Source organism: Chlorella variabilis (assembly GCF_000147415.1).
Source record: "Chlorella variabilis unplaced genomic scaffold CHLNCscaffold_14, whole genome shotgun sequence".
Classification (NCBI taxonomy): domain Eukaryota; kingdom Viridiplantae; phylum Chlorophyta; class Trebouxiophyceae; order Chlorellales; family Chlorellaceae; genus Chlorella; species Chlorella variabilis.
The window spans coordinates 308,670-325,877 of NW_005435074.1; the positions used below are offsets into that span (position 1 = coordinate 308,670).

General features: G+C 66.7%; 6 protein-coding genes across 6 annotated transcripts in view; 3 read left to right on the forward strand and 3 right to left on the reverse strand.

Annotated features, from left to right (window-relative positions):
• CHLNCDRAFT_58243 (hypothetical protein) overlaps nt 1-3,243 on the reverse strand; it is a 4,474-nt gene extending 1,231 nt beyond the window's left edge. Inside the window, exons 1-10 of the mRNA XM_005846364.1 lie at nt 3,128-3,243; nt 2,697-2,817; nt 2,397-2,509; nt 2,030-2,280; nt 1,687-1,790; nt 1,404-1,511; nt 1,048-1,179; nt 745-874; nt 408-529; nt 43-197 (exon numbers count right to left, since the gene is read on the reverse strand). Coding sequence (XP_005846426.1) covers nt 43-197; nt 408-529; nt 745-874; nt 1,048-1,179; nt 1,404-1,511; nt 1,687-1,790; nt 2,030-2,280; nt 2,397-2,509; nt 2,697-2,817; nt 3,128-3,201 — 1,310 coding nt within the window. The 5' untranslated portion in view covers nt 3,202-3,243. The remainder of the gene's footprint in view (nt 1-42; nt 198-407; nt 530-744; nt 875-1,047; nt 1,180-1,403; nt 1,512-1,686; nt 1,791-2,029; nt 2,281-2,396; nt 2,510-2,696; nt 2,818-3,127) is intronic.
• Nucleotides 3,244-5,884: 2,641 nt separating this feature from the next.
• On the forward strand, nt 5,885-6,597 carry CHLNCDRAFT_135554 (hypothetical protein; the record flags this gene model as incomplete). The annotated part of the gene is made up of 2 exons (XM_005846192.1): nt 5,885-6,337; nt 6,463-6,597. 2 exons carry the CDS (start codon nt 5,885-5,887, stop codon nt 6,595-6,597), a joined length of 588 nt encoding a protein of 195 aa, XP_005846254.1.
• Nucleotides 6,598-7,505: 908 nt separating this feature from the next.
• CHLNCDRAFT_24929 (hypothetical protein) lies at nt 7,506-8,898 on the forward strand (the record flags this gene model as incomplete). The annotated part of the gene is made up of 4 exons (XM_005846193.1): nt 7,506-7,677; nt 8,034-8,191; nt 8,339-8,486; nt 8,705-8,898. Coding segments are annotated over 4 exons (672 nt in total), but the record flags the coding sequence as incomplete, so codon positions are not given.
• Nucleotides 8,899-9,619: 721 nt separating this feature from the next.
• Nucleotides 9,620-12,191, reverse strand: CHLNCDRAFT_135556 (hypothetical protein; the record flags this gene model as incomplete). The annotated part of the gene is made up of 8 exons (XM_005846365.1): nt 9,620-10,509; nt 10,634-10,718; nt 10,833-10,962; nt 11,062-11,138; nt 11,278-11,433; nt 11,577-11,699; nt 11,829-11,966; nt 12,180-12,191. 8 exons carry the CDS (start codon nt 12,189-12,191, stop codon nt 9,620-9,622), a joined length of 1,611 nt encoding a protein of 536 aa, XP_005846427.1.
• A 1,182-nt stretch (nt 12,192-13,373) lies between these two features.
• On the forward strand, nt 13,374-14,996 carry CHLNCDRAFT_135558 (hypothetical protein; the record flags this gene model as incomplete). Its single annotated transcript, XM_005846194.1, has 4 exons — nt 13,374-13,503; nt 13,640-13,805; nt 13,990-14,146; nt 14,343-14,996. 4 exons carry the CDS (start codon nt 13,374-13,376, stop codon nt 14,994-14,996), a joined length of 1,107 nt encoding a protein of 368 aa, XP_005846256.1.
• Nucleotides 14,997-15,555: 559 nt separating this feature from the next.
• On the reverse strand, nt 15,556-16,559 carry CHLNCDRAFT_53143 (hypothetical protein; the record flags this gene model as incomplete). The annotated part of the gene is made up of 4 exons (XM_005846366.1): nt 15,556-15,657; nt 15,886-16,063; nt 16,180-16,249; nt 16,457-16,559. 4 exons carry the CDS (start codon nt 16,557-16,559, stop codon nt 15,556-15,558), a joined length of 453 nt encoding a protein of 150 aa, XP_005846428.1.
• Nucleotides 16,560-17,208: the final 649 nt, after the last annotated feature.

Sequence of the window (17,208 nt, forward strand, 5' to 3'; positions counted from 1 at the left end):
CGGGCAGGCATGCGGGGGAGGCAGCAGCGGCTGGCTGGCAACGGTGGCGGCAGGCGGGCGGGCGGCCAGGCGGGCGCACCCGCGTCCATCAGGTTGCCAAAGAACTTCCAGCCGGTGGGCGTCTCAAAGAACTGCAGGCCCAGCTTCTCCGCCACGCGGTCCAGGGCGCCGCTGGTGGGCATGGAGCGCGCCACGCCCTGCGGCAGGGGAGACGGGGCAGGGGCAGGCAGGGAGCGGGTGGGGCAGCAGCAGCAGGTTGGGACGCCGCATGCGCAGCCGTCGTGCGCAGCCGTGCTGCCAGGCTCGGGTGCAGACGGCGCTCCTCCCCTCTTCCTTCCCCCTAGCTGTCGCCCTGCACACAGCCGAAACCAGCCCACCAAGCAGCCCCGCGTAACTGTTGCACGCACCTTGAGGCCGTCCTTGAAGTAAGGGATGGCTGCCTGGGCGTTGGCGGCGATGACGGCGACAGAGTCGGAGGGGGTGACGAAGAAGTGGCTGCCCAGCACCATGTTGCGGTCGCCGTCGCCGTCTGCGGGGGGGGCACGAACAGGGGGAGGCAGAGCGAGGCAGGCAAGGTCAGGAGGAGCAGCAGCAGCAGCCAGGTTGGGCAGATGACGTGGACACGCTGGCAGGCATCGGCAGGTGCACAACGCCCGGCTCGGCCGTCGCCGCTGCTGCTCGCACATCAACATCCACCCGCAAGCCCCCCCCTGCAAAGCCGCCAAGCCCGCCGCCTGCGCGCACCCGAGGCTGCTCCCAGCACCGGCGCGGCGTCGCTCCACATGATCTCCACCAGGTCGTGAGCGTAGGTGAGGTTGGGGTCGGGGTGGCCGCCGCCAAAGTCCTCCAGCGGCACGCCGTTGCGGATGCTCTCCTGCCGGGCAGCGGGGCCAGGCGGGGGGCCCGATGCTCAGCCGGCGCGTACATGCATGGCTGTGCAGCGCAGGGCCAGCCAGCAGCCATCAGCGGAGCAAGCTGGCACTTGCGGCGTGACTTCTCCGGCGCGCGACCGCCCACATCCGCACCCCCAGCTGCCGGGCCTCTCACCGGCTTGCCGCCCAGCTCATCCACAAACAGGGGCCCCGCGTAGGCTCCCGTGACGGCGTGCAGGGCGTCAAAGACGAAGGTGAAGTCGGCGCGGGACATGAAGGCGCGCAGGGTGGGGAAGTCAAACACCTCCTGCGTGGGGCAGGGCACAGGGGGAACACAGAGGAGCGCGATGAGCAGAGGGAGCATGCTGAGCAGCACCGGCGCGTGAAGGGGTCTGCTGGCGTGCATGCACGCCCGGGGGGGGGGGGCTTCGCTCCTCGTGCCGGCTGTCACAGCACGCCCCGAGGTGCGCCCCTCCGCCTCCCCTTCCCAGCACACACGCAGGCTGCGCGTCCCCACTCGAGCGAGCGCACCTTGAGCGTGGCAAAGTACTCTGCCGTGTAGTCGACCACCTCCACCTCGAAGCTGCCGACCTTGGTGGTGCCCACCTTGGACAGATCCACGTCGGGGATGTCGGCCATCTGCGGGGAAGGGGGGGTGCGGGTGAGGCCAGGTGGGCAGGGCAGGGCCAGGCCAGGCAGGCAGGAAGGCAGGCGCTGCGGTACACATCACAGCATGCGGCGGAGCAAAGCCGCCCCTCCTGGCGCTGCTGCGATGCGGTAGCAGGGCTGCTGCATGCCCCGCAACCCAGCGCACCTTGAGCTCCGAGATGGTCTCCGTGAAGCCGAAGATCTTGTCTGTGATCTTCTCGGGGGCGGGCTCGCCGGCGGAGTAGTTGAACTTGATGCCCCAGTCCTCCTCTGGGGGTAGCGGGAGTGGAGCGGGCGGGGAGGACAGACACGTTGGGGCAGGGCAGACCGATGCATGCCGGCCGATGTGTGCAGGCACCGATGGGGAACTGCAGCGTCGCAGACAGCTGGCTCTTTTGTGCTGTCCTGCAGCGCCAGCAGTTGCTGCCACCGCCGCAGCCTGCAATTTCCACTGCCGCCCCGGCTGCCACCTGCCCGGCTGACCACACTGGTCCGTACCCGCCGCTCACCTGGGCCGCCCGGGTTGTGGCTTGCGCTCATGATGAGGCCGCCGTACAGCCCTCTGCGGCGGATGAGCGCCGACATGGCGGGGGTGGCCATGATGGCGTCCTTGCCCACCACCACCTTGGCCACGCCGTTGCCCGCCGCCAGCTTCAGGATGGTCTGCACCGCCTCCTTGTTGAAGTAGCGGCCGTCGCCGCCCACGCCGATGGTCGTGCCCACCGCCTCCTCGCCCAGCGCGTTGAACAGGGACTGGATCCTGCAGGGCAGGATGGCAGGGCGTGGGCTGAGCAGGCCGGGGTCGAGAGCTGGTAGCTGCCTGCCTGACCGGTGTTGGGACCAGCGAGGCGTGGTGCAGCAGCCGGCGTGCCTCACCAGTTGGCCAGGTAGTTGTCGCTCATGAACACCTTGGTTTTCTTCCGCAGGCCCGAGGTGCCCGTCTTCTGGCCCTCAATAGGCTTGGTGGGCACACTGGTCACGGTGAAGCCCTGGTGGGTGGGCGGGCCAAGCGGGCGGCGCCAGCGAACCTGAGCGGCGGCGTGCGTTGAGAGCCGCAGCTGCGATCGCCCAGGGCGGCTCCACAGCCCCCGCAACCAGTCCTCTGGCTGACTTCCTCGCGCAGAACGTGGCACAAAACCCCAACCCCTCTTCATCAGGTGCTCGCGTCCGACTCACCTCCATCTGGGCCACAGCTGCGACCTGGGCGGTGGTGGAGCGCTGGATGGCACGAGCTTGACGCCTGGAAGCGGTCTTGAGCGCGCTGGCGGCCTTGCCAAACTGGGGTGCAGCGCAGGCTCTGGACAGGAGGGCAGCACGAGTGGGACGGGCTTCTGGCAATGCAGGCAATTGATCCGAGGCATTCCCAGGATCGCAAACGGCTGGGTGTCAATGCACCCAGCGCCTGCTGTGCCGTGCTGGTCAGAGCACGGCAGGGCGGTAACCCCGAGCCAAGGAGCCGGCATAATGCGGGACATGCCCCATAGCGTGTCGGGCAGCAGCACGGGCCCTGGGGAGGCCACATGGCCGGGGTGTCGACTGAGACCTCGCACCCTGCAGCGATCCCGGCGCTGAGGCTGCAATGTATGGCAGCATCAGCGGCACCACACCTGGAAGAACGGGGTGAAGGGGCTGCTGCAGCGGTATGTGGTATGCACCGCTGCAGGGCTGTGAGGCTGCCCATGACAGAGCAGTGCGAGGGTGGGGAAGCGGCACGGGAAGCGCAACGAACCACACTCGATGTGGCAATCGAGGCGTGCCATGCATCAGAGGGCGGTACATGGTACAGATCATCCTTGTTTTCCGCGCATTTTCCTACACTGCCGACCTTTGGAAATTCTATAAACTACTGTTATGAAGCATCAGCCCCCGTTTCCGCAACTCCAACTTGACCCCATGAGCAATGCCGGCGGTGTGTGCGCAGTGGCTCGCCTGCCGGTTGCAGACTCAGCGCAGCACTTCCCCTACGCTGGCCTTGCTGGCCTCCATCCTTGCCGTGGCGACGCCCACGTCCCTGCCCTGGCGACGCCCATGGGCGACCCGCTGCCGGCAGCGGCAGTGGGGGTATCAGAAACTAAACCCTCTACCAAGCTGTGGAGATGGGGGTCCTTGCAGAGCTGGTCAGCAAACCTGGCTTCTTGACCATGACGGCGCAGGGCCACACAACGCTGTTGGTGCGGGGCTAGCTGAACACCGCCGGGGTGTGCCGCCAGCCCTATCAGCAAACGGCATTTGCACCTCAGGATCACAACGATGGAAGCATCGCAAAAAGTGGGAGCATCAGGTAGGCAGCAGAGGGCATGATGTTGTGCTGTGCTGCGGTCGGCAGCAAGGCACAGGTGGGGTGCGCAGCTGGCTGCCGCTATGCGCTGTGCAAGGATGGGGCTGGCTGCATGCAATCCGCCCTTCTGCTCACTGGCCACTGCTCACGGCAACTACCTTTGCCTGGCTGCTTCTCTGTGCTGCAGTCAAGCCTCGAGGGCGCGGTAGAGGGCGCTGGGCAGGTGGCCATAAGGCAGCGGGCGGTAGCGAGGCACAGGTGGGTGTGCAGCTGGTGGGGAGCCTTCCGACTCGTTTCCCCCAAAACTGGCTACATAGTCGGTCTCTACACCCTCATAAACGACAGGAGGGACATTCTTGGACCATTTGGACAGGTTCAACATTTTGGGATGGGCCTTGGCAGGGCGTCGAACCCTGCCGAGAGCCCCTACCGACAGCACCCCACTTTTTTTGATCCTCTCCAAACGGGACAAGAATGCTGCCCCTGCTGTTTACGAGGGCATTGGGCATGGCTGTGAAGTCGGTTCGGCCAAATTCAGGATGCTCAGCCCTGTACTGCAGTACTGCTGCGCCGCTGCAGGGCTGCCTGCAGCCGTCTTGTCCAGGCGGATCACCCCTGCCTGCCCTCTCTTCCCGCAGGGCTGCTGAAGTGCGGACCATGCAGCAACTGCAAGCCATTCAGTATAGTCATGCAGCAGAGGTGGCAGCGTAACCTCATTGCCAGGTTGGGACCCAGCAGCAACCTCGATATGGCGTGTCAAGCCACGTTTCTGAGGAGGGTGCTCGGCCAGGAGGTGCTCCTGCTGCGGCATGAGGCTGCTACCAGCTCCATGCATTGAGATGTGTTCAGCTGTTGTTTGCCCAACCCGGCATCCTGCCCGCAGATGTGCCTTGGATGCCACCGGCCAAGTGAACGCATACCGCTGGCCGGCTTGCGCTGTTAGCGCACCTGATCTGTTTGGCCGCTCGCCTATTGACCCCCCCCCGCCCACGCGCTCATCCACTGGATCAATGGCTTTGCGGCCCCATCATTGGTGCCAGCAGTACAGTCCGGAGGATTCTGTAGCGACAGCAGCAGCAGCAGCAGGCAACGGTCGCTGCGCCACCGGCGCAACTGCAGCAGGCAGCCTCAAGCTGGCTGCAAACAGCGGGCCTGCCCTGCCTGGGGTCGTGGCGATTTTTGCCCAGCCAGGGGACGCAGAGGGACGCATGTCATGCCACCGCTGCTTCAGCCTACAGCTGCTGCTGTGGCACAGGCCCAGATGTGTTTGCAATTGCTGTCGGGCGTGGTGCATTCTGCGCCATCCACTGCATCCTGGCGGCGGGCGCGTCCCAGCGGCGCAGCCTCGCCCGCCGCCTGGTGCCCCGCTTGCTGCTCTGCCGCCCCATTGATCATGTCCATCCCACTATGCTGCCAATGATTCATGTAATGTGGGATTGAGTAGGGGATGCATGGGAGGAGCAGCCTCCCTGATGCTGTTGACCAGCACAAGTGCAGCCGCACGGCTGCCAGCCCAGGGCACAGCCAAGTGCTGGGGGTTGCCCCCCGGTGCAAGTCCCCCCAGCGCTGCACTGAACCGCCTGCCCTCCAGTCTGAACATCTATGTCGCATCCGAGAGCTGAAATTGAGCAAGCCAGGCTACTGCGCAACAACACTGCGCGGCTGGGCATGGTGCGGTCCACCAGGCTACAAGAGCGGGGGCCCAGTGCGTATGAAAATGACCCCAAGCATATGTATTAATAGCGAAAAGTGGAGCTGTGGCGCGGCGAGACGTGTGGGCGAATGCGCGGAGACAGGTCTGTACTGTCAATCTGCATCAACCTGAGCTGCCCCTGCCCCTTCTGCTGGGCAAGGGCTCACGGCGTACGCGAGGACGCGCAGGACCAATTGGGGCGTGTTGATTTGTCAGGCATCGTCCATTGGCTGTGTTTGTGCGCACGGACGCTCTCCCGCAGCCATCACCCGACTCCATTGGCCAGCTGCTGGCTGATGAGCAAAGGTGCGCAGGGAGGGATGCGTACATGAGATGGCATGCCACTCAGGATTGTCAGCCGCGCTACCGGGGCCCGCGATGGTCTTCACAAGTATGTCCAAGTGCAGGTCCTTCACTGCCTCCCTGCGCTCGGTTTCTGACAACCCCGATGCCGCAGGCGTGAGGTTTGCCGAGTCCGCCAGCCTCCCCTCCCCTCCCGCCGCCGCCGCCAGGGCCATTGCCGCCCACACCAACAGCATCACACTTGCCTGCGGGCCAGAGGTTCTGGACATCAAGTTTGGCTTCCTGCTGCTGTCTGGCATCTACACCACGGACCTGACCCTCGATTGGCCCGTGCCAGGCGGCCAGCAGCAACAGCGGCAGCACCCCGCTGGCTCTGCGGCCACACCCCCGCCGCAAGTGCGCGGCCTGACCGCCAGCAACCTCTCGGTGGCTGTGGAGCCGGGAGCCGCCCCCGGGCAGCAGCGGCTGGTGCTGCGGCTGTGGGCCGATCGCGAGGGACCCTTTGAGGAAAGGTTCGCCCTCGGCCTGCCGCCAGGTCAAGAGGTGCGCCAGGCAGGCACGGCTCGGGGTCCGTTGCACGTGCCCGTGCCCGCCCTCCTACCCTCGCGCGATGCCTGCTCACGCATCTGCCAGGAACCCTGGCTTTTCCCCGCACCCGCGTGCCGCAGGTGGAGGTGTGCGTCACCGCCACCGTCTTGTCCCGCAAGAAGGGCACCCCCGGCCTGAAGCCGCACGTTCACCTGCTGGGTTTCAGCGCCGACACCGACACAGAGGCCGCCTCAGACTGGCAGGGCTTTGCCTAGCGAGCCACCTGCGGCCAGCCAGGCAAGCCAGACAGCGCCACGGAGCAGCAGCTGTAGCAGCGGCGGCGCCTCAGCAGCTGGCAGGAGCTGCCGCTGCGCAGCCCCAGCCTGTGCTCGGCGTTTCATGCGGCGAGTTGCTGCCTGTGTGAACAGCAGCATGCAGTCGCTAGCAGCAGCAGGTACTGGCGGCATTGCTGCGGGCTTTGGCAGCCAGCCGGCTACTGCAAGCTGCTCTGGCCAGCCCAGCGGCAGCTACAGCAGCTCCAGCGCCGCCGGCCAGCATGCGCACAGTGTGCAGCATATGCGCCAGCGGACGCCACCACAGCAGCAGGGCAGCCTTGGCAGGCCTGTGGCGCCTGCGGGCTGTGTCTGGACCTGCAGCAGCCTCGCCAGGAGGCGCAGGCTCATGTCGGTGGCGGCCGCGGCTGCGGCCAAGCCAGAGCTGGTGGCAGAGGAGGCAGAGGCCCTCTGGGAGCCTGTGCGCCGCTGCAGGCGCCTGCCTACCAATGACGAGGTGGCAGTTCCCGCGTTCCCATTTGGGACGCCGTTGCAGCAGGACATCACGGATCTCGAAACCCAGCAACCTGCGCTGACAACCCGCGGCGAAGCGGAGGCGGCGCCGCTGCCTGCGCTTGCCATGCCCGCCGCCCTGCAGCCGCCGCTGCCAGCCAGCCAGCCCTTCCAGCTGCCGGTGCCCAATCTGGGGTACACGTGCCTGAACCTGCAGCTGCAGCAGCAGCACGGCTACCGCACCAACAGGTCTGGCCCTGCACGAGTGCGCCTCCGCCGCCCTTCTACCTCCCTCCCCTGTACTCCCCTCCTGCCCACGGCCACCGCTGTGCTGCACCCTGCCCTGGCCACTCCACGGCCCGCCTGCCTCCCGCCGCCCGCTGCGCAGGTACTGCTGGCGGCGCACGTTTGAGGCGGGCGGCCTGCCGCTGGTCAGCCGCCTGGCGCTGTCCAACTGCGCCGACCTGCTGCCGCTGGTGGAGTGGAACGCGGCGCACGCCATCCACTTCTTCCGCATTCCCTCCGCCCTCTTCCCCTGGAGCCACGAGTACGAGCTGGAGGAGCTGCCGGGTAGGGGGCTGGGCCAGGGGCGGGCGGGTGTGGTGTGGGGCCGGTGTCTGTGTGGTGAGATGTGTGCGGGGTACAGTGCCGCTGCAAGGTTTACCGCCGCATTGTGTGCATGCCAGGGCCGGGGCCGGCCAGTGAAGGAATTTTATATTTGGAATTACCGGCTGATCAAGCCATGAGGAGAACTTTGGCTGTTGCTGAGGCCTGGCTCCCTGCCCCTGCCATGCATCTGCCTGCTTGACACGCACGATGTGCATGCTGCCGCTTCCCTGCCGCATGCTGCTCCCACTCCGTTACAAAGCCCATACGAAGCTACACAATTTGCTTAAAGGTTCTTGGCTGGCGTGCCTGGGGTGCAGACTATGAAGAGATTGCGGCCACGCTGGCGGCGGTGGGGGCGGCGGCGCGCTCGCACCACCAGCGCCTCACCGCCCACCCCTCCCACTTTGTACAGCTGGCATCCCCCGACGAGGCGCTGCTGGCGCGCAGCCTCAGGCACCTGGAGCTGAATGCGCGGGTGAGGCAGGGTGGGCGGCGTGGGCTGGTGGGCTGGTGTGGTGCAGCAAGGTCGCGGGGTGGGGCTTTGTGTCGAGGCCTCCTCCCCCCGCGCGCCGCGCCTCCGCCGCCTGGCCAACCCCGCCTGCCCCGCCGCTGCGCCTGCCAGGTGTTTGACCTGATGGGCTACGCCCCCAGCCACGCTAACAAGATCAACATCCACATCGGCGCCACCCACGGCAGCAAGCAGCGCTCGCTGCAGCGCTTTGCGGCGGCGGTGGGCCGGCTCAGCGACTCGGCGCGCTTGCGGCTAACAGGTGGGCGCGCCGCCGCGGCCGGCAGAGGGCAGTTGCCTGCCCCCCCTGCGCCCACGCTTTTCGTGCCATGCTTCCCACCCCGCTCCTGCGGTCGTCCATCTTGCCGGCTTGCCAGCCCGCAAGCACCACCTGCTCCATCTCACAGCCTCTCCACACGGCCTACAACACACCCCAACCCTCCCCACCACCCTCTCCCCGCCGCCACCCCGCTGCCGCAGTGGAGAACGACGACCGCCCCGGCCTGTTCAGCCTGGCTGACCTGTTGCCGCTGCACGCCATTGCCGGCACCCCGCTGGTCTTTGACTACCTGCACCACGCGCTGGTGCCGGGCGGGCTGAGCCAGCGGGACGCCCTGCTGGCGGCGCTTGCCACCTGGCCGCGCGGCATCCGCCCCGTGGTGCACTACAGGTGAGGTGGCGCGGCGGCCAGGTGCAGGTACGGCACCCAGCCAGGCCTGCCTGCTGGCCGCATGCGCCTGCACGCAAAACCTGCCCGCTCACCGGTTGCCCTTGTGGCGTCCAGGCAGGCCCCTGCCCCTGCCTGACCCTCGGCCCACTCCCTGCCGCTATCCCCCACCCACCCACCCACCCACCTGCCGCTGCAGCGAGCCGTCTGAGAACCCGGCGCTGCCTCGGCGTGCGCACTCGTGCATGCTGACGCAGCCGTTTGACCTGCACGGGCGGGAGGCGGATGTGGATGTCATGCTGGAGGCCAAGGTGTGTGCAGGGGGCTGCCTCCTGGCGGTGTGCAGGCTCCTCCTTGTGTGGGCCCGCTGGCCGGGGTGGTGCACAGCAGGCGGACGGGCACGTGCCGACGGGCGGCGGCGCCCGCTGCGGTGCAGGGCATGGAGCGGGCGCTGCTGTTCTATCGCGACGAGCTGCAGCTGGGGCGCAAGCAGGAGACGCCGGCGGCGCCGCCGCGCAGCACCGCCGCCACCAGGCGGGCCTTGCTCCTCTGAATCAGCGCACTGCCGGTCTGGCGGTCCTTGTCAGTGAACTGTTGCTTGCGTTCATTACCACATTACGCAAAGTTCAGTGTAAATTATTGCCATGTAAATCTAGTCATTGCCATGTAAATCTAGTCGGCATGCCCTTGTTGGCCCCCCCTTGTAAGGCAGTTCTGGTCCTGTTCCCCTACTCCTCGTCCTCCTGCTGCTGTCGGCGGCTCAGGCTGGCGTGGCGGCGGCGCGACCGCGCCATCTTGCTCTTGTGCTGCTGCAAGCGCGCCTGCACGGCGGCCGCCAGGTCGGTCGTGTCGCTCCCACCTTCACGCTGCTGGCCGCCACCAGGTGCCGCCTTGGCAGCGCTCCGCCCCCCCTGCTGCTCCTCGGCCGCGCCGGCGCCCTCATCATCCTCCGCAGCAAACAGAGAGTCAAACAGCGCCTCTGCGCTGCCCAGTGCTGCCGCCGCCTCCTGGCGGGGCTGCTGGCTGGCCTGCGGGCGCGGCGCCGGTCTCACCGCCGCCGGCTGCCGCTTCTGCTGCTTGCCGGTTGAGGTGTGGGCATGGTCGCTGGAGCTGTCGTGCCGCCGTTTGCGGCTGAAGCTCGCCACAGGCGCTGCTGCTGCGGCAGCAGGCTTGGCTGACAGGCAGCTCTTGCCTCCGGTGCCTGCCCTGGCACGTGGCTTGGCAGTGGCGGCGTTGCTGGGTGGTGCCGCCGTTGCTGCTGGTGCAGCGGCAGGGCTGTGCTGCGCCTGCCCTCCGCCAGCTGCTGCCAGGCGCATGGAGTGCCGGGAGTGCGACGGCAGAGGTGGGAAGGTGGTGGGCATGGCAGGCTGAGACACACGCTGCTCGCCAGGCGTGGCAGCATGCAGGCCACGCTGCAGACCAGCTGCAGGTGGCAGGGCGGTGGGCTTGAGCGGTGCAGCCTTACGAGCAGATGGAATGTCGGCCGAAGAAGGGCGGCGCTGGCTGAAGGTCTGCAGGAGGCCAGGAGGCTCGGGCGCCACGACAGCAGCAGCTGGCGCGGGGCCTGCGCCCTGGCGGCCGCGCAGCTCTGTGGCAGGCGAGGTCTGCGTGGCCATGTCTGCAGCAGGGGCTCAGGCGACAATGGGGTACCCGCCACACTGGAGCACCGCGATGCCATTGCAGGGTGCTGGGCTGGATCCGCAGGCTTGCCACCCCTTGCCCCACAGACGGCGTGTACCCACCTCCTGTGACGCACGGCTCCTTGGCCAGCAGGGCCTGAAGCCGCTCCTCCATGCTGCTGGAGGCCCCGGTCGCCAACTGCACAGCCTGCACACGGGCCATTGGCAGCCCACACACGCAGCTCTTCTCCCTGCCTCTCGGCTCCAATGCCAACTCCAAGCCAGGCTCCAGATTCCCTGGCTGTGCTGCCAGCTGCCTCACCTGCAGCAGCTGCGCGCAGGCGTTGGCGATGTCATCCAGCTTGCTGCCTTGCTGCGCCAGGCCAGCCTTCAGGTCGCCCACCGCCGCCTCCAGGCTGCTCTGCCTGCCGTCAGCTGCCTCCAGCTTGGCGCTGCACCAGGGTGGGCAACGATTGGGTGCAAAGTGTGCGTCAACAGACACCAGGGTCAGATCAGCGCGCTGCAGCTGCAGAGCACCCAAGCGCACCCACCTGAGGCCGGCCAGCAGCGGGTGGGCATCCAGGTTGAGCGCCTTCCTACTGATTTCGTTCAGCAGCCTGGTGGCGGTCTGCATGGAGCATGCCTTAGGTTATTTGACTCTATGCAATGCAAAGGCAGCACCCAGCTGGTGCAGGCATGCACCAGGCGAGGCTGATGGTGACTGCCTGCGGGCAGCACCATGTCGGCTGCGGTTTGGCAGCACCCACCTGCGCCGGCGCTGGGCCACGGGTGACCTCAGGTTGGCTGGGGGGGTGGCCATAGTCGGCGGTGGGTTGCGGCGCGCTCCCCACACCGGCAGCATCCAGTAGCCCCTGACTGTCGTCCGCCTGCTCATCCATCAGCACGCTATCCAGCTGGGAGCGCTGCGCAACAGCAGTGGGTGCCACAGCAGCTGGCCTGAGCCAGCCTGTTTCAGCGCTGCCGGTGCAGCAGCAGAGGCAGAAAGTGGGCAAGGGCTGGTTTGGCAGGTGCCACCTCCATGCATTGCCCAGGCTGAGGTGTGCACCTGTGACCAGGGCGGGAAGGCAGCGTGCAGCTGGGAAGCCGTTGGCTGGCTGAAGCGCAGCCCGCGCGCATTGGCCGCAGCTGCAGGGACAGGCTGAGGCGCCATTGGCAGGGCCTGCATCACCTGCAAGCATGCGCACATGCAGTGAGCGGCTTGCTTCTGGCCAAGCATGATGCATGCGGCTGCGACAGGGCGGGCCGTCCAACCAACTAAAGGTCAGCATTCCCCTGCAGGAGCATCGCGAGCACCCACCTGCTGCGGCGGCGCCTGGAATGTCAAGGCCGACCTCTGCTGCTGTGGTGGGTGGTAGGCGAAGCGCGGCAGGGGGATAGCCACCGGCCGGATGGGGTTGACTTGGCGGGCCCCGCCCTCGGCGGCTGGCGCTGCGGGCTGCGCAGAGTATTGTTCAGCTGCCCCTACGGCGCTGACGGCTGCTCCCGTCAGCGGGTGCGTGCTGCGGGAGAGCCATGGTCGCGAGCCAGGCGCTGCATACTGCAGCGTGTTGACCTGCCTGCAGCAGTGGTGGAGCACTGCCTTGTTTGGCCAACGGTGTGAGGCAAGTAGGGACGGTCAGCACTAAAACAGCAGCTCCCTTGTCCCGACTTGCCTGCTCATTGCTGCTCCCCGCAGCCCTCTCACTGGACCAAATAATAGAGAGCGAGGGAGAGCTGTGCCCTGCATGAGGCGAGCTGGAAAGTTGACCGGCTGAAACAGAGGCCTGTTGTCTGCTCAAGGCTGTCTTCTTATTCCTTCCTCCGATCCCCAGCACCAGCAGCGCCCCCAGCAATGGCTGAGATCAGCACTCTTCCCTGGAGCGCCGAGGAGCAGCCCGAGCAGCCCGAGCAGCAGGTCTGGACCCCGCCTGGGCTGCCGTTGAGCGTGGGACTTGCCTGCATAACTACAGCAGAACCAGCACCACCTGCACCAGCAGCAGCAATGGCCCCTGCCGCCCACCGCCGTTTGAACTTCCGACGCGGCCACAACTTGCAGGCGACCCAGGACGCATTTGAGAACATTCTGCTGCAGACTTTCTCAACGGAGGTGCAGACGGCCATGAGGGTGAGCGCACAGTGGCATCGTCTGCCTCTCCCGCAGCAGGTATGGCCGCCTGCCGCCTGGCCCGCGCCACCCGAGGCAGCCAGTTCCATCCCGTGCCTGCAGGATGAGCTGCTGCCCCGCCAGCGCGACATCAGCCAGGGCCTGCACGAGATCCAGCGGCAGGCGCAGGAGGCGGTGACCGACTCGAGTGAGTGGAGGCGGGTGCTGCGGGCGCCGACGCGGGTGGCGTGGCGGCGCCGACGACGTGGCCTCGCGAGGGCGCACCTTGTCCATCGTCTGAGATGAGGCATCCAATTGCCCCCAGGCACTCTTGTTCTCTCACCGTCTCGCTGTGGTCCATCAGCCCCTTCCGCGAGCTGCTGCAGGCGCGGAACTGGAGGCGGCACGGGCGGAGCTGGCGCGACTGTCGAGTTTGGTACTCTCCTTCCAGCAGGCGGTGGTCCAGGTGCTGCAGCCCGGCCTTTCTTGATTGCCGCTGCTGCCGATTGCGAGAGGCAGTGTAAACAGCACGCCGCACGACAGGAGCATCGAGAGGGGGATTGGCGGCTGGGCATGGGGCCCCAGCATGAGGCACATGCTAGGCATGCACTTGAGCGCCTCTGCATTGCGTTCTGCGCTCCTGCACTCGTCCCCTTGCTTGGAAACCCACCCCGGCCCGCCCTCCTCGCTCCCTACTCAAACTCGGCAGGACACAATTGTCAGCGGCTTTTCGGGCCCCCACGCCCCTGATCACCAGCCATGAGCGCGCCCCAGCACCCTGGTGCCACACCCTGGCGCGCCAAGCCAGCCTCCCGCCTGCAGGCGCTGCCTGTCTGGCGCGCCCAAGGCCGGCGCGCCTCCACCCGCTGCTTTTCGAACGGCGATAATGGTGAGTGGCGCCAGGGGCGGTGCCCGGCCCCAGCCTGCCGCCCAGGGCTGGCCATGGCGCCAGTGTTAACGCCGCCGTCAGCGCCCTGCCGCCCCGGCACCCATCGCCTGCGGCCCCTGCTCCGGCCCCCCTGCAGTCAGCGTGGCGGTCCGCTTCCAGCTGCCCTACCACTGCAAGTACGGCCAGAGGCTGTGCTTGATCGGCTCCAACGACAACCTGGGCGCCTGGAACGTCGCCCAGGCGGTGCCCATGGAGTGGACTGAGGGCGACGTCTGGACGGTGGAGCTTCAGATGCCGGCAGAGTGAGCTTCCGGGGGAACTGCGGGCCCAGCCGGTGCACTACGCAGACAAGAGAAGTCTGCTGGAGATGGGAGGCGATGGACAACATGACGGGGATGCCATGCCATGCCAGCATGCCATGTCGCCTGCCATTCGTGTCGCCCACTGCTGCCTCACCCTGCCCCGCACCGCCTGCGCCCCCTGCAGCGGCAGCGTGGAGCTGGAGTACAAGTATGTGGTGCGGCACGAGCGTGACAAGACTGCGGTGCGGTGGAAGGAGGGAGGCAACTTCTACCTGCAGGTGCCGCCCAAGGGAGAGCTGCGCGTGCGCGACACGTGGGACGAGAGCATGCGGGAGGTGGAGGTGCGTGGCTGCTCAGGCTGGGCCTGCACCAGCGGCAGCGCTGGTGCGCCTGGAGGCAGCGTGGAGCTTCCAGGAGCAAGAGCAGCCAGCAAAGGGCTAGGAACTGCCACTGTCGAGCGCGTGCGTTCTTTGCGGTGCTCCTCTCGAAACACGCATGCTCACTGGCACACCCGCCCTGCCGCTCTGTGCCCTGCAGGTGCTCACGCAGGCGCAGCTGGAGCAGCTGGCGGTGGAGCAGCAGCGGGCGTGGGAGGAGCAGCGGGCGCAGGAGGAGCAGCGGGCGCAGGAGCAGCAGAAGCAGAAGCAGCAGCTGCTGGAGAAGCAGAGGGTGCTGGAGGAGCAGCACCTGGCTGCCGTCGCCAAAGCGGCAGCCGCAGCCGCCGCAAAAGCTCCAGTTGAAGCAGCCGCAGCGCCGCCGGCGCCTGCACCCGCAGCGGTGGCGCCTCCCGCGCCTGCACCAGCAGCAGCTGCCGCCCCTACGCCTGCACCAGCAGCGGTGCCACCTCCCAAGCCCGCGCCTGCGGTTGCAGCGACGTCTGCAGCCGAGCCCACAAAGCGACAGCGGCGGAAGAAGGTGGATGAGGATGAGCTGGCGGCTGCTGCCATCTCCAAGGCCGCCGACCGGGCGATGAGCCAGCTAGACAGCGCGGTGTCCAAGTCGCTGGACCTGCTGACAGTCACCAACGACCCGGCCACGCCCGAGCTGCTGGCGGCAGACCGCCAGGTGGCAGCAGCGGCGAGGCGCGCGGCCACCATGAACCGCGCCCTGGATGCAGCCAAGGAGGCCAAGCTGCTGCCGCCGGTGGGCACCAAGCCGCGGCGGCGACGAAAGGACAGCCAGCAGTCCTGATGGGTGGCTGGGATGGCAGCAAGGCTGTGGAACAGCTGTAGCAGCAGTCGCCTCATTGTGTGCAGCAGTAGTGCAGTTGTACAAAGCCGTCCACTCCTCCGTTCATGAACAGGGAGACACGCGAGCGTCAGCGCCTGCCAGCGCCGCTGGCCCCTTTCCAGTGCAGCTAGTGATCGCGTCCAGTGTCCTGCGGGTCGATCTTGTGGCCCTTTCAATAGAGTCGATGCGTCCTGCCTTGCGCCAGTGCCGGTGGCTCCTTTCATTGTTGATTGAATCGATCCTGTCCTGTGCCTGGCCGGCTTTAGTGCTACAGTACTGCTGGCTGTGGGCGCAAGGCCTCAAGGCCTTTCAGTGGGAATGGTCAAGCTGGCAAGTTCAGAAGAGGGGGAACCCCGCGGACAACAAGGCACAATGATGAAACAAAATCGAAGTAGTATACAGAGAGAGGGCAAGCATGGCAGCCTGCTCGCGCATGGCGCGAGCAGGCTGCCATGCGTGCATTGGGTTTGCAGGCAATGGGGTGTTCGAGGTGCAGCCCGAGGCGCTAGTTCCCTCAGCTTCACATGTCCTTTGTCATCTCCACCAGCTGGTCCAGGCTGATCTTCTGCTCCTCGCCCCGGAAGTCGTCCTCGGGCGTCAGGAACAGCATGCAGTGGCACTCCTGCAGGGCGGCGGGCGAGGAAGTGCGGCGCAGCAGCGGCTGAGTAAGGAAATGGGCAGTGGATGTGGCAGCTGCAAGCCGGGAGAGTGCCAGGACTGGCCTCTCTGGCGTCGTCAAATAAGGCAAAATCGCATGCTCCTTGGCCGCTCTCAACAGCAGCTGCAAGGGAGGGACGCGCTTTGCGAGCTACGCAGGAAACAGGAAGCGGCGCCAGTGCTTGCGCCGTACCTTGCGCTCGCGCATGGGCACGCAGGGGCAGTTCCAGAAGCCCTGCTCCGCCTCGGCTGCCTTGTCGTCATAATGGCGGCAGGGGCAGAGCGGTGCGCCGAGCTCGTCCTTGTGCTCCGCAAGGCCCTTGATTACCACCGCCGTCACCGAGAGGTCCATGCAGAAGTATGTGCCCGTCCTGCATCCAGGAAGCCCGTGTGTGTGGATGTGTGGGGAGCAAAGGGGACGGAAAGCCCGCGTGCGACAATGCTCCAGCTGCGAGCGAGGAAAGAACTCGGGCGTGGCGGGCCCCACCTCTGGGCATACTGCTCCGAGAACTTGCGCATGACCTCTAAGCTCCGTAGCTCAGGGGCCACATCGGTTGCTGCGGGGGGGCAGACACAGCAAGCTAAGTGCACGCAAGGCGGCGGTGGAGCGGCGGTCGGCGGTGGGCTGCCCCAGCGAAAGGCCTGCGCTGTGCCGTAGCTTCCACACGACAAAATGTCCTGGCTGCAGCATTCTGTGCTGACCCTGGCGAGGGCTGTTTGCGCTGAGCTCCTCTCTGCCACCAGCGCCCAGCGGGGACCCTCACCTATGTTTGCGCACACCCGCAGTGGCCGCCGGGTGGCCCTGGCAGCCCTAAACACGCCCCGTCTGGCTGTGGGCAGCGCGCTGAAGGTGGCCGAGGACGTCATATCTGGGCTGGTCTGCCGGCTGGAAGTGGAGCTGGATGTTGGGAGTGGCGATGGACTGATCGATGAGCCAGGGGTGGTGTCGAGCCGATGCCTCGGCGGCACAGGTGGCAAGGACCCTGGCCGGGCTCTGCAGCACCATTTCCAGTCGAAAGACGCCCGATCCGGTGCTCCAGAGACCAGATGGCTGCAGCAGGCACCACGGGACGACCAGTGGGAGGCTTGGGTTTGCTGCCGCCGCCTGCCGCCTGCGAGGCGCCGCAGTGCATTGATGAAAGGAGGCCATGTGAGAGCCACAATCCATCCTCTGCCACATCCTCTGCGCATCTACAGCCAAGCAGGAGCTGCGCTTGGGTGGCAGCTTGGCAGCGTGGTGCACACCCATCACCGATGGCCGCCCACTCTCCCAACTCTTGCTGCCTCCACGTTCTGCACCCAGCGAGTGCAGAACCAGCGAGTGGCTGAGCCTCTCCAGGGGTGTTGGACTGGCATCGTCACGGGGCATTCGGGGAATCGACCACATTTCAGACCAAATTTCAGAGTGTAGGTTGCGGTCCCCCGCCGCACGTTTGCAGCAGCAAGCCAGAGCAGTGAGGGTCGCCCCGAGATTACATGTGTCAGAAGGGCTGGCATGCTGCAGCGCAGAACATCA